The following is a 23432-nucleotide window of genomic DNA, read 5'->3' on the forward strand; positions in this document are numbered from 1 at the left end:
CCATTGCACTCCAGCCTGGGCAACAAGAGTGAAACTCTGTCAAGAAAAGAAAGAGAGAGGGGAAGGGAGGGAGGGAGGGAACGAGGGAGGGAAGGAGGGAGGGAGGGAGGGAATACATACAGAGAGAATGTATAACCCTTATCAAAATATTAACAAAATTTTAAAAATACATAAAAGAAGCAATACAGCATGACCAGAAAGGTTTATCCCAGATTTGCAAGGTTGATTTTGAAGGTTCCCTGGGAGAGAGGGGATGGAGAAGCCCAGCAAACACGTGCCTTATCGACACCCTTACTGAGGAGACTTAAAGACACTTCTCCGTGCGGACTCAGTACTTTTCTACTTCCTACCCCTTCCCATCTCCCTTCCAGAAGCCCCTGGGTCCATAAAAGAGCAGGAACCTTTGTTTGGGAATCCTTTAGCAGTGAGACTAAATTTCTCCTCTAAGTACAAGCGTATGTGTGGTGTGGGGTGCTGGTTGGGGGGCGGGGTGTTAATATCTGCACTTATCTTCCTCTTGCCCACTGCTGTTCAGTGGGAAACAATGTAATACTCAGGAGCCGTCAACCTTTCCTGACTGGCTTCTTTCTGATACTACAAAAATAAGAAAATAAAGTTTTGTTACTTTGAACTTTGCTTGTTTTTCTAATTGACCACCTGGCAGCTCTAAACTCAGAAAACTTTAAAGATATCCTATACAATAGCATCAAAAACATTACATTCTTAAAAACGCATGTAATAAAAGATATGCAAGATTTCTAAACTCAAAACTACAACATCAGTGAGAAACAATCAAGACTACCTGAGTATCTGAATAAATGGAGATATACCATGATCATAAATACAAAGATGCAACATGGTTAAAATGTTAATGTCCCCCTGCCCCAGGCCCCTCCCCCTGCCACCAAATCCCATGTATTCAACACAAAGCCTATCATAATCTCTGCAGGCTTTGTTCTTGTGGTTCTTTTTAAAAACAACTGTGGTAAAATATACATAGCATTGACCATCTTAACCATTTTTAAGTGTACAGCTCTGTGGCATTCACATTCACACTGTTGTGCAAACATCCCCACCATCCATCTCCAGAATTTTTCATCTTTCCCAGCTGAAACTCTGTACCCCTTAAACACTAACTGCCCATTCCTCCTTCCCCCTGGAAACCACCATTTTTACTTTGTCTCTATAAATTTTACTACTCTAGGAACCTCATATAAGTGGAATCATTCAGTATTTGTCCCCTTTTGTAACTGGTTTATTTTACTTGGCATAATGTTCTCAAGGTTCTTCTATGTTGCAGTATCTATCAGAATTTTTTTTTTTTTTTTTGAGACGGAGTCTCACTCTGTCGCCCAGGCTGGAGTGCAGTGGCACGATGTCAGCTCACTGTAAGCTCCGCCTCCCGGGTTCAAGCCATTCTGCCTCAGCCTCCCAAGTAGCTGGGACTACTGGTGCCCGTCACCACGCCTGGCTAATTTTTTGTATTTTTTAGTGCAGACGGGGTTTCACCATGTTAGCCAGGATGGTCTCCATCTCCTGACCTCGTGATCCATCTGCCTCGGCCTCCCAAAGTGCTGGAATTACAGGCATGAGCCATCGCGCCTGGCCCAGAATTTCATTCCTTTTTAAGGCTGGATAATATTCTACTGTATGTATGCTATGATTTGGATACCTGTCACCTCCAAACCTAATGCTGAAACGTTATCCCAGTTTAGGGGGGTCCGAATGGGAGGTGTTTATGTCATGAAGATGAATCCTTCATGAAGAGATTAATGACCTCCTCAGGGGTGTGTTTTAACTCTATTAGTTCCTTTGATAGTTGGATATTAAAAAGAGCCTGACATCTCCCCCTCTCTTGATTCCTCTTTTGTCATGTGATCCCTGAACATACCAGTTCTCCTTTACCTTCCACCATGAGTGAAAGCAGCTTGAGGTCCTCACCAGATGCAGATGCCCAATCTTGAGCTTCCCAACAATAAGAATTGTGAGCCAAATAAACATTTCCTTCTTTATCAATTATCCAGCCTCAGGTATTTCTTCTTAGCAACATAAAATGAACTAAGACAACAAACATATATACAGTACATTTTGTTTATCCTTTAATCCATCAGTGGAACTTGGGTTGCTCCCACCTTTTGGCTATTGTGACTAATGTTGCTATGAAAACAGGTGTTCAATTATCTGTTTGAGTCTCTACTTTGGGTGTACAGCTATAGCAGTATTAACAGATCAAATGGTAATTCTGTCTTTAACTTTTTGAGGAATTAAAATACTGTTTTCCATAGTAGCTGCACAATTTTATATTCCCAAGAGTAATGTACAAGAACTCCAATTTCTCCACATCCTTGCCAACACCTGTTATTTTCTCTGTGTGTGTGTGTGTGTGTGTGTGTGTGTTTAAATGATAACTAGCACAATGGGTGTGAGGTGATATCTCACTGTGGTTTCAATTTACTTTTCCTGAATGATTCGTGATGTTGAGCATCTTTTCATATGCTTGTTGGCTATTATGTATCTTCTTTGGAGAAATATTTTCAAGTCCTATGCCCATTTTTAACGGGGTTGTTTCTTATTGCTGAGTTGCCGAAGTTCTTTATATATTCTCAATCCCTTAACAGAAACATAACTTGAAATATTTCCCTCCAATCTATGGGTTAACCTTTTTACCATCTGGTGATGGTGTCCTTTCATCCACAAAAGTCTTTAACTTTGATTTTAGTCCAACTTACCTAATTTTTGTTGCTGTTATTACCTATTCTTTTGGTGTTATGTCCAGGCTTTCCTTCTTAAAATGAAAATTTTAGAAAAATTTAGAAAAGCTGTTTCTAACACTTACATGAAAATGCAAAGGATCTAGAAAAATGAAACAGCTTACTACACAGCCTGAGTAATCAACAGTTGGTCTGGGCACAGGAATAAATACGTAACTCGATGGAATATAATAGAAAGTTCAGAAATAAACCCACATTGAAAATGCCAACTGGCATTTAAAAGTGGCACCAAAGTAATTTAATGTGGAAAGGCAAATATTTTCAACAAATGATACTGGAAATCCACATGGGGCAGACAATAAACAAATCTTCCTTAACTCTACCTGAAACCATATGCAGAAATTAATTTCAGATAGCTGACATAAAATATAAAAGCCAAAAGTACAAAGCTTCTAGAAGACAACAAAGAAGAAAGTTTTTGTCACCTGGACCTAAGCAAAGAATTATTAGACAGGAAATAAAAACAATAACCATAAAACAAAATATTGCTATGCTGGACATCTGCAAAATTAGCAACTTCTGCTCCTTAAATAATACCATTAAAGAAAATGAATAGGCAAGCCACAAATAAAAAGAGTATATATGCAAAATACATATTTGAAAAAGAAATTACATCCCAATTATATTAGTAATTCCTACCACTCAATACTAAACAACTCAATTTCTTAAAACATAAGCAAAAGAATTAGTTCACAAAAGAAGACATACTACCTACCAGTGAGCAAATAAAAATGTGCTCAATAAGCCTGGTGTGGCGGCTCACACCCATAATCTCACCACTTTAGAAGGCCAAAATGGGAGGACTGTTTAGCCTAGGAGTTCAAGACTAGCATGGGCAACACGGCGAATGTCTGTCTCTAAAAAAAAAAAAAAAAACTAGCTGGGTTTGGTGGTGCGCACCTGTAGTCCCAGCTACCTGGGAGGCTGAAGTGGGAAGATCGCTTGAGCCTGGTTGAGGCTGCAGTGTGTCATGTTGTGCCACTGCACTCCATCCTCTGCAACAGAGGGGCTCAAAAAAAAAAAAAAGAAAGAAAGAAAATATGCTCAACATCATTACTTAACAGAGTAATGAGAACTAAAACAACAGTGGGATACCTCTACACATTCATTATAATGGCTAAAATCAAATAAAGGAGAAAAATGCCATTTGTATAAATTTGTATAAAACTCTAGAAGAGACAAAACTAATCTATTGTTAAAAAAAAAAAAAAAATAGAAGAGTCGTTGTCTTTGACCTTTCTGGAGCAATGAAAATGTTCTGTATCTTGATAGAAACGGGGGTTACACAATTGTATGCTTTTGTCAAAATTCACCAATTTATTCATATAATATATATGCATTTCATTGTATGTAACTTTTACCATCCCCCAACCCATACACACAGGCCAAACTACTATTAAACTTGGTTAGATTTACCTTTTACAGTGGTTTTGGTTGGCAATTCTGAAACTACTTTCTGAATATTTTAAGTTTGATTTTAAGCTGAGGTCTAAAAGTCAGCAAACCACTGGATGAAACAATTTATAAATACTATTTCTAAGAAACAGTGTTTCTGTTTCTATTTGTTTCATCATTTCATCATTACAAAATGTTCAACTTTAGGGAAGTTTATTGTTTATCTAGTTTACATAGTCTAGATTTAAGATCTGTAAAATAAGGCATTTATAATGAAGTTTCTACATAGTTAACAGTCATTTTTTAAGGTTTTTTTTGTTGCCTACATTTAAATTACTAAGACTGTGGTCCATTAAAATGTATATTCAAAAAATATATATCAGCAAAGATGATGTATAATAAAAGTTTAAATAGTGGTAACATTTGCTCTTTTTGTCTATTTAACTTTGATTTAAAAAGGAAAGAAAAATATCTTTGTTAATCACTGCTCAGGCAGATTTCTTTATACATTCTAGCACTATTCATATATTAAATATTAACAATCTTTAAAGAGCCCTACTTCTATTATTAAGCTGATTCAACTCAAAAGTGTAGCTTTTTAAAAGCTCATATCATTGAATAAAAAGGTTTTCAAAAACAATAATAAAATAAAATTTTCAAAACTAAAGGATACCCCAATAAAAGTATCCTTTCTGATTAAAATAAATATTTAAAAAATAACTGTTCACAGGACAGGCACAGTGGTTCATGCCTGTAATTCCAGAACTTTGGGAGACCAGTTCTGGGATTACAGGGAGACCAAAGCAGGCAGATCACTGGAGGTCAGGAGTTCAAGACCAGCCTGACCAACATGGTGAAACCCCATCTCTACTAAAAATACAAAAATTAGCCGGCGTGGTGGCATGAACCTGTAATCCTAGCTACTTGGGAGGGTGAGACAGAAGAATCACTTGAACCCGAGAGGCAGAGGTTGCAGTGAGCCAATATCACGCCATTGCACTCCAGCCTGGGCGACAAGAGTGAAACCCCGTCTCAAAAAAACAACAACAAAAAGAAAAAACTGTTCACTGAACAAAATAGATATTTGTATTTTCTCAGAATAGGAAAGTAATTATGTTCAACACTACAGAATGTAGCAGAAATAGATGTTACTAATTTTATTGAGTTTTAATTTTACTTAACTATTAGATGACACTATTATTTGGTAATCACATCAGAATTTCCCTGAAAAGCAACTGCTTCAGTAACAGTTATTTTAAAAATAAACGTAAAAATCAAAAGGACAGTTAAAAAGCTACGAAAACAAACTTTTAAAAAGGTCATAAATATATTCCTTTGTTTAAAATTTTCAAATTCCCAATGCTTCATCAATTTGGACTTAGAATGCCAGGCTTTTCTTCCCTTTTCATGTAAATCCTGTTGAAAGATTTAAGTGGCAAATTCTTTAGGCTAAGAATTTTAGAAAGCCCATATGTCTTCAGAGACATCTTGCTATACTACTTTAGCTCTGCCCTTTATATTAAATCTAACATGAAAATTAGAAAGATTGAATATTTTGCCAAAGATTCCTCAATGTGGCTAATGACTGTGGAGGTGCTTTTTGTTTAGTGACTTGGGGCAAAGATAGAGCTACACAAAGATTAGCAAAACAATAATTATGCTTTTAAGATACTTTGAAGGAGAAAAGCCAAGTTAAACAACCTATATCAGAAATAACAGTAGTCAAATTGGAAGAAAAAGGGATTATCACACAGGTTGTCAGGGTAACACGAATGAATATACTTTGCCATACTTAATTGAAAGAAATACTAGAAATCGAAGCTCTGGGAACAATCATTTAAAAAAAAAAAAAAAAAAAAAGAAACAACTTATCCAGGAAATTGTTGGCAGAGTTAAAGAAGAGAAACAGAAGTTTATCTTAAAATGTCCTTATGCAGGAAATATGTTTTTAATGCATTTAAAATTTATTAGAAGACACAAATCATTTTAAGAACCTATATTTGTTTCTCAGTTTTAGTTTTTAAGTATTATAAACAACATACATTTGCATCATCACTTGAAAATCATGCTATTCCTACATGAAAATGTATGTTTTATCACCATTAAGAGTGATTACTATACGATAAACTATACAAGAAACACTAATTTGGCAAGTCTATAATCAAATTAAATTAACTAAATTTGTTTTAAGAAATTGACCAGGCTTGGCATGGTGGCTCATGACTGTAATCCCAGCACTTTGAGATGCTGAGGTAAGGGGATTACCTGCAGTTAGGAGTTCAAGACCAGCCTGGTCAACATGGTGAAACACTGTCTCTGTTAAAAATACAAAAAATTAGCCAGGTGTGGTGGCACACACCTGTAATCCCAGCTACTCGGGAGGCTAAGGCAGGAGAATCGCTTGAACTTGGGAGGTGGAGGTTGCAGAGAGCAAAGACTGCACCACTGCACTCCAGCCTGGGTGACAAAGCAAGGCTCTGTCTGTCTCAAAAAAAAAAAAAAAAAAAGAAAGAACGACAGAAATTGATCAAATGCAATCCTAACTAATCTTAAGAGGGACAAGACTGGTTTCACTTTGTTAAATTTAAAATAATCCATTTTTAGTGACCTAACATTTTATGAAAAATAGTAACTAAACTTATAAGCAATTTTAGCTTTACTCTCAGTCTAATCAAATCTCACAGGGAAAAACCCCTTCAATTACAACCCAGGAAGTCTATAAGCCTCCATACTAGTTAGAACAGAAAAGTTAATTAAAAATAAAAAATCAAGTTTCATCTACTCGGGAGGCTGAAAGGTGAGAGGACTGCTTGAGCCCAGGAGGCAGAGGCTATACTGTGTCAAAAAAGTGCCACTGCACTCTAAGCCTGGGTGACAACAAAAACTAAAAAAAAAAAAAAGTTATAATTAGAATAATGAGAGACTAATATTTGAAATTAAAATGTAACATATATGAATTCTTGCTGGTGTTCCTAATAATTTATGATACAAACAAATTTAGTTGGGGAGGATGCACTGACAAGCCGGATTTTTAAATGTAAAATAAATAAAAGTGCTAACAACAATGTTTAGAGACCAAATTGACACCCTAACCTTGTAATCAAAATGGTTCAATACCTGTATAATTTGCCATATACTCAAATAAAGGGGAGAATCTGGCATGCATTAATAGTATAGAATTAGCTATAAAAGTGAAATAGCTTAATAGATCATTTCCTACCCTCAATGCTTCTGAAAAATGGCCACAATACAAAATATAATTAAAGATGCTATTTAAGAGGGCTCACGGATTCCAGGGTTCTTAGCTTTAGGAAACCTTTCTTCTCTCTTTCCTATCTCTGATTAAGTAATAAAATGTGCCACATTGAGTTTATATAGTTAAGATAAAATTTGAGGTTTAGAAGTTTGGTATTATTCCTAATTTTATAGTTTGATAAAAGACTGAAAGAGAAGACAGGCCCACTTCCCTTTCACATACGTTCAAGGAAAGGAATCACTTCATTTCTACTTTTCATAGATTCATCAATTATTCTCAAATCTATTTCCTTACTTAAAATACAGGGGAGGAAAAACTATCCACTACATTTTTGTGACAAAAAATCAATTGTCCTTTATTAAGCCCTTTAAATATCTTCATCAAACATTATATTTTGTGACTCAATTTGCTCTAGAATTAAATTATAATAGTGACAGTTTTTATTAATTCAGCAAAAGAAAACTCAGTCATTACTTATGCAGAGTTCATTTATCAAGCATTTTCTGAGTATTAAATGTGCCATGAACTGGGGAAACAAAAACAAATAAGGTATCATAAAGAAATACATATTTTGATGAAAACTTCTCAGATAATTTCTAATTAAATTTTAAAAGTAGATGGCAAAAAACTTGCACTTAAAAAAATAAAATTTCCTGAGATGCTGTAAAACTTTAATCTAATCATTTTAGAAAACATGTAATGACAAATTTCTTTTTGTCTCCTACACTGTAGATAAAATTATATACAAAAACAGGACATGTACATTTTCTGACATAACAAATAAGTATTTATTATAACTAGAAACATATTTACCAATTGTGACCTTTATTTCAATGCACACATACATGTATTCCTTGTGTTATGAAATAATACTACTGTTCTAACATTTTATATGGAAAGAACCTTACTATCACTCAGCAATCATTCATAAGGTACCTAATGAAGCACAGTATGATTGTGACCATTTACAACAGGTGGGAAACGAAGGCACAGATGCTAAATTACTCGCCAAAGTCCCAAGATAAACAGGCAAAGCAGAAAATAACAGTTGAAACCTACTAATTACAGTTTACTGACAAATTGCATGCAATTGTTCAATGATATAAAAAATTATACATGTAAATTCACAAGTAAACATATACAAATAACTAAAAAAGCAAGGACAATCAGAAAGAATTTTCTATATAGCCTGAATTACATAGAGAAGTGTGGTTTAAAAAATCAAAACTGCTGAAGAGCAGGTTCTAGTGAGATATAAACATTAGTTTAAAAGAACTTGAGAAAGTAAACACAGTATATTAAATAAAATACTAATTGTGACCCATGAAGTTTAATTTTAAAAGAGAACCTAACAGACATACACATAACTCTGAGTAAGCGCTGAAATATATCTTTAGAGAAAAGAAATCCTTATTTAAAGTATCTTATTTGAAAGTTAAAAAAATAGCATATATAGACAGTATTTAAGATGCAATATAATAAAAAAGTGTAGACTTTTGGGGGGTGATTTTCAAACAATAACAGTGCCAGTTCCAAAATATGAGATGCCAGGGAAAATGGCAGATATTAGCTTATGAGATTACTTTTATTAAACATATGAAATTCTATATAAAATAAAATTCTTCAACCCAAGAAGAATAGTGCGTAAACAGCGTACTTTTTTTTAAAGATCACATTATAACCAAAAATATTTTATGGTATTGCTTTATATCCAGCTTATCTTGTCCTAAGAAATATCAAAATATAGTATCAATAAAACATTTAATTTCCTCTACCTTACCTCTTTAAAACTTTGCAGACAATTTACGATATTATCTTCTTAATAAGGCAAAACCAAGGAAGGGGACTTTGTATATCCATTATTTCAGAGTAATAAAATTATCTTTACCTTCCAGAAGACTTTCACAAAATTCCAGACATTGGCATATTGTAATAATGCAATTAGAAATAAAAATTTTATAACAGAAACTAAAGAAATAAATAATATAGAGTAATACTGTTCAAAAATCTTATCAAAATTAGAAGAAAGATGGCCCTTTTTTTATTAAACAACTAAAATATGATGGGTTGGAAATCTATCATAAACTGACTTTTAAAACAAAAATTGTATTTCTCAGTTTCCTAATTTCTAACATATGACAAAAGCAAAACAAAAAACCTGATAAAAACCTCTAAGTCCTACAGCAAAAAGGCCTCAATTAATCTCATATTAAAAAAAAAAAATTAGTAAGACAGTAGATACTCATACAGGTTCAAATAATTAATAAAAGGATCACCAGCTCTGTAAGTTTTTAACTACTGTTTCAAATTAATCATAGTCCTCAACTCCATCCTCAACACCAAGGGAATTTTCCTGAATTAAATTTTTTGTTCATTATATAATATACAATATATTATATATATATTTTTCTTTATTTTTGTTGTTTCATTTACTCCATTATGTTACACTTACGCTTGGGATTTCATTTTTGACATACTGCAAAAGTTATACTGTGGTCCGAATTATTCATGTGTATCTCCTGAACTTCGAACTACTTACTACTTTACCCTAAATTTTAATAAACTTAACCTTCAGGATAGCTCCCAAGACATTCTATATGAACTACCTCAAAAAAATTAGCCAATTATTATAAACTTTCTTAACTTTGTCGAAGAACTTTCTCTTTTTCTACTGTAATTTTTACTTTATCTTTCTCATTGATAGTATAAAAAAATTCATAAATTTAAGACTTCATGCCTTTCTTTGAGAAATTAAGACAAATTATATTTTTAATGACCAAAATAGATTAAATCATTTGGAAGTAAATATTTAAAAACATACAACAACACTAATATATTTGTTTTATAAATATGTTTATTCTTTTTGAAATATTTAATTTCTGTTTCCTCAGTTAATTTGACAGGGCTTTACCAGAAGACAATTTTTTTAAAGAAATAAGAATGGATTCCCTTACAAACTCCCTGTAAGAACTGTAAGAACCTTTGTGACACTGCCTTTTGAAAGTCTGATGCCTCTTTTAAATTAGCTCTCTTTTTGTCCACCCACTCACTCTGCCATCTCACCCAGAGCTTTGATCAATTTCTTCATGTCAGCTTAAATTAGCAGCCTCTGGACCGTTGGGAAAAGCCAATGTGCAGCATCAGCTAAGATTTCTGATTAGCATTATATCTGATTAAAAAAAAAAAAGGTACCAAAACGAAACAAAGAAACAAAGACAAAACAAAAAACAAAATCAACCTAGGCCATCTTTTCACCTTTCTTTATTTCGTAAGGGAGAAGCATTTAACACATTTGTTTTGATAAGCAATAAGAAAATGCTAATTAAGTTCTTCTCAATAAAAAGTCTGTCTTCTCACCATTGCTTCTAAATTTCAAACATTTAAAATATGCTAACAGAGCTTAGTAACTTTATTATTTTATGACATAAAACATAATCTTAGTACACAGTGTTTAGATCAAATTACTTTTATGGCCTCTATATAGAGAGCATTGTCAACTTCTCTTGTCAAGAGAAAAATAATTCCCTGTGTTAAAAATGCAGATTATTACTCTTTATTTACATCTAAATCCAGAGTATAACCATGTGTGAGAGGTTAAGAAGTGGATGAAATCTGTTTCTGAAGTATTGTATCCACTACATAATATTTTGAGAAAGGTCCTATCCTGAAATTGTTTTTCTCATTTTTTCTGTGATGAGAAAATAATATGGAACTTTCATCCCCTAAAGACAAGGTTTTAGCATCCAACCTACCTGACAAGATTTTCATTGTCTCCAGTTCCCTTGCAAGTTGCACATTCAGTTCTTAAATCTTCAGCCTTGGGCTTCTTTTGCAACACAGATTGTCTTTGTCTTCTCTCTCTAGGAACTCTTTCCTGCCATACAAGGGATAATAAAATAAAACATAACAAAACAAAATAAGGATACGATGGAAACAATTTTAAGCAAGAAAATTTCTCAAAGTTAAGACTGTGTAAAAGTGCTTAACTTATTCCAACCTCATGTTTTTCTTCCTCAGGAACGAAGCTCCGTTTTCGTCCTCTGGTTCTCTGGAAAAAACAAAAACAAAAACAAAAACAAAAACAAAAATCCACAGTATATCTAATGTTTAATTAATGATAAAAATAAATTTCCTCTGTTAACGTTATTGCTTAAGTTAGGCACTTGCAAAATTAGTTATTTCTAATTAATACTATATTGGACCACTGCATTTTGTTACCATTTATGCCATAGGAAATAAAAAGTAACAAATTAAATACACTTTATAGTACTTTACTTTTAAATAAACATGTATCTGATAGAAAAAAATCAATTCTCCAAACTTAAAGGATTTTTTCCATACTTCATAATTGTCCATAATTATGATTTACACTTAAATTTTCATAACTTATCACATGACTTATACAGCTGAAATGCTAAACCTGGGATCATACTACACACATTATTTGCCTACATGTATGCATGTGCATACATGTTTATGTAAAGAAATAATTCTTTTTTTTTTTTTTTTGAGACAGAGTCTTGCTCTGTGGCCCAGGCTGGAGTGCAGTGGCCGGATCTCAGCTCACTGCAAGCTCCGCCACCTGGGTTCCCGCCATTCTCCTGCCTCAGCCTCCCGACTAGCTGGGACTACAGGCGCCCGCCACCTCGCCCGGCTAGTTTTTTTATTTTTAGTAGAGACGGAGTTTCACCGTATTAGCCAGGATGGTCTCGATCTCCTGACCTCGTGATCCGCCCGTCTCGGCCTCCCAAAGTGCTGGGATTACAGGCTTGAGCCACCGCGCCCGGCCAAGAAATAATTCTTAAGCAGCCAAAAAAAGTAGAAGGAAAAGGTCTCACATATCCAAAATTCTAGTTAACATAAAACTAATTAAAATGCCACATAAAATGACATTTTAAACTAATTTAGCTAAAATTCACTTCATATATTTCAGAATACATTTACCATTTGAAAGAACGCATACAAATGTTTAAAAGAACTGTAACTACATTAGTATTTGCAGCCAATATGTTAGAAATCTCCACCAATCACAGCACAGCTTCTGTAGATTTTATAATTCCCATATGCAGACCACTATTCCTTAGAGAATGGAAGAGAATGCAGGCACTGCTCCCAAAAATAACTTTGACAGCTGAGTTCAAGGAACACTCCCAAGCTAGAGTAGGTACCAAATAATTCTAAACAGAATTACATTATAGTATAGACATGTTAATGTTTCTTACATTACTGTAATTTCAGTTCTTCATGATACCAAGTACACTGTTATTTAATAGCATGGTTAACTGCTTACCATTTAATCTGTCCCTAGATAGCCAAGAGTCAACTAAATTGTCATTCAAAAAAAGTAAATGTATAAACTATGTATCTGTTTACATTTATATTGCCAATTAGTATGTTTTAATTATATTATGGAAGTAATTAGGAAGAAAAATGAAGACTATATCTAGGAAAGGCCTTTAAATGCAGACCCTACATCTACAATTCTTACTTCCAAAGAACAATACTGAGACTTGCTTCTCAAAATATCAGTCATGACCCATAATCACTGGCATCACCTGAGTGTATATTAGAAATGCAGAATCTCAGGCTCACTCCAACACACCGAATTAGAATCTGTCCTTTAACAAGAATCCTAAGTAGGTCAAATACATGTAAGTTTAAGGACACCAGTGTAGAAAGGCCCTTAACAACATTTATTCAAGTTCTAACTGAAAACTTATGGCTAGTAATTTCTATATTCATCTCTTTTCCTTCTGTGCCACTCTGGCCCTTTAATGCTTTATTCTCTGTCTCCTTACAAAATTCATTCCCAACTTGGTAAGGACCATAGCATATTCATCTTTCTACACCCAATTAAACTTAACACAATGCTTATGACATAAAGTCTCAATTAACTTGTTTTAATAAAATAAATTTATAAGTGGTTAAATCAAAACTAATGAATGATACTATATAATACAAATTAAAAGATTTGACTGACAGGCCAGGTACCATGGCTCATGGCCATAATCTCAACACTTTGAGAGGCTAAGGTGGGAAGACTGCTTGAGCTTAGAAGTTCAAGACCAGCCTGGGCAACACAGAGAGACCTCATCTCTACTAACAATAAAAATGAAAAAATCAGCTAGGCATGCTTGTGAGTGCTTGTAGCTACTCAGGAGGCTGTGGTGAGAAGATAACTTGAGCACAGGAGATGCAGGCTGCAGTGAGCCATGATGGAGTCACTGCATTCCAAGCCTGCACAACAGGACGAGACTGTCTCAAAAATAAATAAATAAATAAAATATAAATTTGACAAAAAGTTTATTTTTCCCTAATTTGGTACTCTATAATTTGCATAATGTATATTTACAGGGCTTTTTTCTTTTTTTAGACAGAATCTTCTTCTGTCGCTCAGACTGGAGTACAGTGCAGCAGTCTTGGCTCACTGTAGCTTCTGCCTCCCAGGTTCAAGCGATTCTCATACCTCAGCCTCGCAAGTAGCTGGGATCACAGGTGTGCACCACCAAGCCTGGCTAATCTTTGCATTTTTACTGGAGAAGGGGTTTTGCCATGTTGGCCAGGCCGGTCTCGAACTCCTGACCTAAAGCAATCCACCTGCCTTGGCCTCCCAAAGTACTGGGATTACAGGAGTGAATCACCGCACCTGGCCTACAGGGCATTTCAATAAGATGTTCCAAATTCGTAACCAGTATCAAGTGGAAAATACTCAAATTACTCATTTGAGTTCCACAAACTTCTAAACAGAATGTGCAAAACACTGCCATACATTTTCACATTTTTTTTTCATCCAACTCATCTTTTAGGTAACAAACTAGCAAATGTATCATCTAGTTTTGAATTAATTTTTCAAGTATGTATGCTAATGCTGCAAGTTCATGTTTTCAATTCTTTTAAGGATGTTTATTTACCATTTTGATAGTAACTTCAATCTTCAAATATCTGGTATGACTCCATCAACTGAAACTCTCTTCATACCCAGATTGCATTAGCATCATATGGTATAATGCCAATTAGTGATTTAATCACACAATGGTATAGCTCCATTTCTCTCTACATTTATAAATTTCTTCTCATATATTAGGTGTATTTGTAATTATCTAAAATAGTCACTTTAAGTACATTTATTACCAAATGGTAATCACTGATATATTCGTGTAATACTTTAAAATAACACAAGAAACACAAACAATATCCATCTACAAAAACAAACTTGTTATAAAAATATAAAATAATATCATCTCAGAGCTCTGAAAAAGCAATCCAGAGAAATGACTTGCTGATGTCACACAGCTGGTTAAGTTTCTGAGGTAAACCTTAAACTCAGTTATCTCAATTGTCACTTCAGTGACTTTTCTTGCATGGCTAATCCAAGAATAATAATTTAATCCCAAATAGAAATGAACAAAATCATTAAGAATGCAAATCTCTTATTGCACTTGAATACTTACACTAAACTGTAACATTGTGACGCCCAATGAAGATTTCTTACATTTCAAATGAAGTTAGAGAATTATACCCAATAAAGGGTAAATTCAAACTGACACTATAGTCTACCTAATCTGGTAGCTCCATGCTACACACTAACTTGATTCATTACCAAAGTAATTACAGCACTCTTACTTAGCATTTATCACATTACTAATATTTCCAAAGAAAAAAAAAAAGAGAATTTGATCCAAATATAACTATATAAAATACCAAGTCCTCCAGCCAAGAAAATGTTGAAAGCTGTGTTTTTTTTTTTTTCCTAGTTTTAATGAAGTGGCAGCAACTGTAACTATGAAAATTCATAACTGCCTAAGGACAAGTTATCTTAAAAGCAGTGTCCTTGAATGAATCCCAAAACATAAGCAGAATTTAAAAGAGGGAGAAATGGTACAAAAAAGCAAGAAGAAAAACAAAAACAAGTATGGCTCATCTGACAAATTTCAGTTACCAAAGAGCTTGTCCCACCTCAGATGAATAGAAGTATATATAACAGGGTGGTCCTTTTATTATATATTTTGAGGCTACAACAACTTTAGCAACAATAAAACAGTAGGATGAAAATAATATGTGGAAGAAGGAAGAATTTTACTTTTCAAGTATGTGCTTTAGAATGTAATAGATACGTTACCTGGAAACTCCACATGATTAATCAAGCTGGGGTGCAATTCCAAACTGATTCATTTTGACAGTAATTAGTTAAGCTATTAAAAGTAAATGAAAGTTTAAAACTCATTCCAAATCTCGACACATTTCAATTTTTTGTTTTGTTTTGTTTTTTTAAGAACCTGATTTACCTAGGGAATAACTACAACCTGAGCTGCTTAGATCACCTTGCTTGTAATCTGTCTATGATAAACTTACTTGAAAAGAGGTGATTAAAAAATCCATAGAAGAGATTGGCATGGTATTAGAGACAATGTATTTAAACTGAAAAGGTGTAAAATTATCTTATCTAGCAGGCAACTTTTAAATAGTTTATTCTGGCTGGGCACAGTGGCTCAGGCCTGTGATCTCAGTACTTTGGGAGGCCGAGGCGGGTGGATCACCTGAGGTAAGGAGTTTTAAACCAGCCTGGCCAACACGGCAAAATCTCATCTCTACTAAAAATACAAAACTTAGCCGGACGTGGTGGCACACACCTGTAATCTCAGCTACCCATGAGGCTGAGGCATGAGAATCGCTTGATCCTGGGAGGCAGAGGTTGCAGTGAGCCAAGATCACACCACTGCACTCCAGCCTGGGCGACAGAGCAAGACTCTGTCTCAAAAAAATAAAAATAAAAATAAATAGATAAATACTTTATTCATCTAAAACAAACAAACATTTCTCTAACTCCTCTATCATTTGGACTAAAAAACATGTAATGTATTTTAATTTTTTAGAGCTGAGGTCATTTTAATTTGCAATAAAGTTAAATGCATGATTGATTTGGCAAATGAACTAAATTTAAAATTAAAAGAGAGTCAGTACTTTAACATCTTTGATACCACTAAACAAGGTTTCATATATTCACTTGTGACCAGGTCACTAAATTTAACACTTGTGTTTTTGTTGACAAATCAATATTTATACAAATTAATAATTAAAGTCAGTCATATATGGTTAGATGAATCATAAGAAATGCCTCTCTCTGTAACTTATATGTAAAAATAGAACATGCTATTCATAGGCAAAATTCCAAAATCAATGTTAATTAGGGCAATTAAGTCAAACTTTGAAAACCTCTGTTAAGCTAAATAGCATTAGATTTATGCTGGGGAATAAATGCCAATAGCTTTCTGGCAGCTATTCAAAAATGCTTCAATATAAAGTGTATTCTAATATATATAAATATAATATATATTTAATTCCTAAGAATATAAAATTATATGTATAGTATATATTATATGTAGTAATAGATAATTAAAATATAATTTCCAAAAAATATAAAATTATACATATATATAATTCCTAAAAATATCTCTTTCAATTATGAAACTATATTGAAAACAAGTTAAAGTTCATGAAATATTCAAAGAAAACTGCTATATACAAAAAACAAATTATGAACAAGGTGTCATCTGTTTCTGTTGGCTATCAATAAACAACAGATGGGATGGCAGTCACCCAAAGTGAGTGCTTTCCCTTTGGTCAACTGGCTGTAGAGTTTCTTTTTATCTAATTTAGCTTATATTAACAGGGTTATGAAAATACATGGGAGAATAAAAAGAAAATTATGGCCAATTTGTCTTAACTACTATAAACTGAAATAACTATGGGTCTAACGATATATAATAAAATATATATTCCACATGACAAGTAAGTGCTGCTATAAAAACCTTCTCAGAGATAATAGTACATACAAAATAAGTAAAGTCTTGAAGCTCCACCTATTCTTATCTTTATTTCATACTCCTAGGAATAAACTAAAGTGATGGATTTCCAAGAGTCAAAAAGCAAAACAGGAGTCTCAGGGTTCTGAATAAGATTACTTGAGCTAAGGACACCCACAGAGTAGATCTCTTCCAAGTAGCCAAAGTGAGTTCTAGTTCACTACAAAAACTGTTTGCCAGGGTTTCTTCTAAGAATCTATGACAGATAGAGGTTTTATAATCTGACTCATACCTTAGAAGTCACCTTGAGTCTGATAATATAAAACTCTGGTATGTAAAGCCCCCACAAATAACCCTTCTTTCCCAGAACTATAAAAATTCAAATAGTTAGTATAAGAATAAGTAAAATAAATATGAACATATGTATAGTAACCTTTAGTCACTTCAATAGAACTGAATCCAAATGCTTCAACATTTTTCCTAAATTAGCATCTAAAAATATTTATATGAAACATATTTCATATTTTCAGATTCTCAAGACTTACGTTTAAACATTATTACATAGGTACTTTACATATGTGTAAAATTAGTTAAAACATAAATGTAATAAAAGTAGGCTCTAGGATATTTGATTATCTCTCAAATAAAGGCTGCCACTTAAAACAAGCTAGTGGCTCACATTGTTAAGTGTGATGGAAAAACGATTAAATGTGTTTAAATCCCCTTCCAAAATAATGATCTAAAAGAAATAATGCATCCTGAAAAACAATATAGTTTTCAGTCAAAGCTGCTAAAAAGTATTTTGACTATTTATTGCACTTATTTTGCAAAAAAGAAAATATATAAAACACAACCAGAATTTGTAAGTCAGGAAGAAAGATCTCAGAACTTCAAAGACAGTAGATGATGATGCATGTGTGTAAAAACTATGGAAAGACAGGTTCCAACAAGTCCTTTGGCACTTCTATAAAAGATAAAAAGTCACTACATGACATAGAGTGCAAAGAAAGCAAAAAGAAAATCTGAAAGCTTTCAAGTTACATTAGAGTATTAGAAAATATGTCCACAAGTACAAACATCAATTTTAAAGTAACTTCAAAAGGAATATGGGTAAGCTAATTTATATTTTCTTCAAAATTAATTTCCTTGCCTAAAAGGAAGTAAAAAGTTTCCACATAGAAATAATGCAGAGGAAATGTCTAAATAACAAAGTACTTAAACAGAGCTTTCTTAGGCTGCCTTTACAATAATTCTATAATTTCACTGATGCAACATAAGAATGGGACCCATTCTTCTGTGGTAAACAGGGCAATCGCTGTCTGCCAGGAATTCAGGTCTATGAGCTTGGGGTATGTCATGATTGCCCTATGTATGTCATGTAGGTAAAATTTTCTTCAAAATCATGATAGAATAATAAGACTAACATGAAAACAAATTATACTTTGACCAATTAATGGCAGGAAAAATGAAACACTGACAAAAATAAAAATACTATAATAATGTATTTCAAGACAGAATGTTCCCAATTGTAATACATGTGCTAAAATAAAAGTGTAAGTAGGAGAATATTGGGAGCAATAGTTTAAAAATGTAACAATGAGAGAGAAAAATCAGTTATATATTGCAAAAGGTATTTATACAAGTTAGTAAGTTGTTGTATGCCTGGTCTCTCATAATTAACACTGTTCTAAGAAACACAACTAGAACACCTCATTTTTCACCATACCACCTATTAATTAAAAAAGATAAATACAACTCTGAAATAGAAATAAGTAAAAACTTAAGGTAACAACAGGAACTCAGCATAAATGGTAAGATCAAGATTAAAATGATCACTCTCTTCTGTATCTCTCATCCCTACATTCCTTGAATAGTTTAGTATGATACCTTACACCAACTGTCTGGTTTTCTGAATGGATTGTTGGAAGGCAGGCAGAAAAGATGAGAGGGAAAGAGGAAAGCGAATCACCATTCATAGTCATTTTCAACTTTTATTTAGTATAAGCTTAGCACCTAAGAAATCTGCTTAGTCAAACCCCATAAATTCTAATTCATTAATTCTAGAATGGGTCCAAAGTCTGTACTAGCTCTAGGGTGGGTCCAGAGTCTACATTTTAATAAATATCCAAGATGGTCCTAATGCAAATAATCCATGGTCTCTGGAGCATTATTTCCAAACTTAGCACCACACAGTACTCCATGCTACCAAAAAATAAAACATAAAATAAAAAGTGTCCTAAAAAATGCTTTTTTGATAAAAACAAGAAAAAGAACAGATAAAAGTAATCCTATTTCTAAATATTAGGATTTTTTTTGGAGCTTCAACATGCATTGGAATTTCTACAAGTAAGAACATAATCACACTGCATTTCCTGAAATTATTGGCCATGGACTCTTTTTCCGGTGTTTCACTGACCAAAATCTGTAATAAGTCTAAAACTTTTAAACAAGAAAACTAGAGACAAAGAACAAGATGAAAGGAATGTGATTATATTAGCAAAGTTTAAAGCTTCCTTAGGATTAAAAAAAAAGCAGACCAGTAAAGGAGAGAAAAAAATAGAAGGATCCTTTAATATTAAAGAGTTCTCTTTTATTTCAAGTAATACTGAACTATGGGCACAAAAATATCACTGTAATATACATAATTTCCCTCTCTATGATAACTCCAAAGTTAAGGATGATAATACTAATCACAAGGCTTTCTTGAAACAATAAAGAAACTGGAAAAATAATGTTTTATAAGAGGATAATCTTTGCAGACAGACATATGAAGTAATAACTCTTCTCTAAGATCTCAAGAATAACTGTAGCTACCATTTTCAAACAATTATAGAAAATATTTTAGAAACAGAAACTAGCAGGCTTATTTAACAAAGGAAAATTCTCTCTAGTTCCCTTATAAACAAAATATATTTTTGAAGCCTAAAAAAAGAGTTATAAACAGTAGAAACTACAAATAAAAACTATTTCAAGTCTATCTACTTAGAGCACCCAAAATAAACTATTTCAATTATCTAAGAGAGAACAATTCTCAGATTTGCCTCATCAATTTTATATGAGCCCGTAACACAAAACTGATTTTAAAAATGAAGGTGAATTCTCCCAAATAAGATCTTTTAAGTGATTATAATATAGGAGGTTAACACAGATTAAAAAAATTTTTTTGAGAAAACTGTTACTTTGAGGAAAAAATCAAAGACTCTTTAAAATGAAACAGGTAACAAAACAAATGATGACAACTAACCCTAAAAATATCTTTATATCTCCCCTGTGGAAAGAAAGATTTTTGAAAAGTGCCTGCCTCAGCTCAAGCCAGGAAAGTATGCCCTAAGAATTCATAACTGTAAGCCAGCACTTAAAGGTTTGAAATTTACACTCCTGATGTAATAGAAAACATACACACCAAACTTTTATTTAAAATATTCTCAAGTTGGTAGAGGCCCCTTCAAGGTACCTGGTAAAAATGAACATAAATGATTTCCCCAGAAGAAACTCTTTAAAACCTGGCCTCGAATAATTTGCAATGAGAAAAGGGTAAACACCCCAACAGAAAAACTGGTGAAAGACTTGCATACACATTTCCCAGAAAAGGAAATACAATTTACCAAAAATAAGTAAACAGATGCTCAAAATCATGAGTACCGAGAGAACTGCAACATAAAATGTCAATATGCTATTTTCCCTGCATCAAATTGGAAAGCATTAAAACACTGGACAAAAGTTTGTGAAGCAACAGAAACATTATCCATTGCTGGTACGAGTGTGAACTAATTTGGAAAACAATTGCAGTTATCTAGCAAAACTGAAGATGCAGATAGTCTGTAACTTAGCAAATTTACACCTTAATACATACACAAACTCCTTGTTACTATGCTGCAGGAGATATTTATAGGAATATTTAAAACAAAGCTGTATAGAGTAGACAAGCATGAAAACAACCTAACTGCCCATCAACAAAGCAAAAGAAAAACTAGGTAATAATCTATTCTTTCCATAGAAAACCAGACATTAGTGAAAATAAATAAACTACAACTACATGGATCAGCATGTCTGAATCAAATCAACATAATTTTGGTCAAAATACCAAATTACCAGAGAAAAACATTTGATTCCACTCATATGAAATTCAAAACCTATAAAAATAAACCACGTATTATTTATAAGTACATAGATTTACAGTGTAAATCTCTTCTATAAAGAAAAAGAAATGAATGAGAAACGTAAAGCTGAGTAAAGAGGTGGCCTCTGGGCTAGACAGATAAAGATGAGATTGTCGAGGATTTACAGGAAACTTCTAAAGCTTTGGGAATGGTCTGTCTTTTAAGGTGGGTGTTGGATGCTCTGGTGTGTTCATTATTATTATGTCTCCAACAAAATACAAACTACAAACACTCAGGTAAGCATGTAGTATATTTCATAATATAGAAAAAAAATTGCTAAGAGTAACCAATAGTAATATACATGTCTTTTTCTTTGACTTCTGAGTATACGTTCGCCCTGTGTCTTTCTCACCCTCTGAAATTTTGGCCTCAGAATTGTATGATGCTTATGATAAATAAAAAATAAACTACCGTATTTCTTATTGGAATCTTCTTGGGTTCTGGTGGCACATCCTGTGGAACAAATTTCACTGGTTCCTTAATCTGCCTCCTTGATCGTTTGGTTCCATCTGGTAGGGTTTCCATGGCCATGTCTGCTTCCATGTCACTGCTCCCTGCCTGGTCACATTCTGAGCACTGCCTACATAAATGGGAAAAATTTAAGTCATGTATTTATTATTATCTTCCGGCTTTAGCTATAGTTTTTATAAATACAAAATCCAGGTATATAAGAAGAATATATAAAAATATACACAGGTAATGTGATCACAGGGTACATAATGAAAAAACATTCAGAAACACTCTTCTAAGAGTGACTACTGTTAATATAATATTTAAGGCAATTTAATGTATCCTATAAGTATAAGAACATATTTAACAACGCTATATGTTTAAGTGAAACAACATGAGATTCAACACTGATTAAAAAGGTGGTTTTGTCAGCTGCAGTGGCTCACACCCATAATCCCAGCACTTCAGGAGACTGAGGCAGGATGATTGCTCACAACACAGTGAGACAACTGTCTTCACACACATACACACACACACACACACACACAAAATTAGCTAGGTTTGGTGGCACACACCCATAATCCCAGCTACTCAGGAAGCTGACGTGAAAGGGTCACTTGAGCCCAGGAGATCAAGGCTGCAGTGAGCCATGATTGCAACACTGCACTCCAGCCTGGGTAACATGAGCAAGACCCTATCTTAAATAATAATAACAATTTACCTTTGGAAAGCATGACTTTTCTTTAAATGACATATACTGTGATATCTAAAAATCGAAGTCCTTCATGGACCCTAACACTACTCCTTGTCACAGTTATCATATCTTTTAATTGCAGTCAATGACAAGTTGTGCTGAATATACTACTTCAAGAAACTATAGAAACAGACTCCAAGAAGTGTTGGGGGAAAAAAGGATCATGTTAGTTGGTGGCCCCTACTACTTCTAAAAGAAGAAATATACATTTATTTACCAAAGGAACTTGTTAAAGTAGCATTTATAAAAAAATTTAATATGGGTAATATTAAAAATTAATTGAAACTAAAACTTTAGACAAGTGGTATCCCACAAAACTTTTTATAATATTAGGATTATCTACATATCTGCACTGTCCAGAACAGTAGCCACTAGCCATAGATGGTTACTGAGCGCTTGAAATGTGGCAAATATCACTGATAAAATTTCAAATTTCAATATTAACTGATTTAAATTTAAATAGCCATATGTGGCTAGTGGCTAACATTTAGACAGCAAAAATCTAAACAAGGACTGCTGGAAATCTTTACATTGTGAATCATAAAGGACCATTTCAAAAAGTTAAAACCAGTTGTTAAAAGTAAATTTTTACTCATATTTTCTTCAAATGTAAAAGAATGATCAAAAGCAAATTCTCCAAAAGTTTGATAGTATTCTCTTAATAAAAATGATTATAATCTGTAAAAGTGTATTTGATATTTAGTTTGTATATATTTATATCAGTATCTTTGAATGTAGCTTATAATTCTCATAGAATTTTCAAAGATTTATGATTTGATTTCATCTTCCATCAATATTCACATCTTTCACTAATACTGTAAACTTATTAAATATTTAATTGTA

The 23432-nt window shown here is 33.2% G+C and overlaps 1 protein-coding gene across 2 annotated transcripts in view; it reads right to left on the reverse strand.

Moving 5' to 3' along the window:
• Positions 1 to 23432, reverse strand: part of PHF14 (PHD finger protein 14) — a 200413-nt gene that overhangs the window by 101798 nt on the left and 75183 nt on the right. For both annotated transcript variants that reach the window (XM_011942981.1, XM_011942988.1), the window contains exons 14-16: positions 21797 to 21965; positions 11420 to 11470; positions 11175 to 11296 (exon numbers count right to left, since the gene is read on the reverse strand). In XM_011942981.1, coding sequence (XP_011798371.1) covers positions 11175 to 11296; positions 11420 to 11470; positions 21797 to 21965 — 342 coding nt within the window. The remainder of the gene's footprint in view (positions 1 to 11174; positions 11297 to 11419; positions 11471 to 21796; positions 21966 to 23432) is intronic.

This window comes from Colobus angolensis, unplaced genomic scaffold (genome assembly GCF_000951035.1).
Source record: "Colobus angolensis palliatus isolate OR3802 unplaced genomic scaffold, Cang.pa_1.0 Scaffold104, whole genome shotgun sequence".
Taxonomy (NCBI): Eukaryota; Metazoa; Chordata; class Mammalia; order Primates; family Cercopithecidae; genus Colobus; species Colobus angolensis.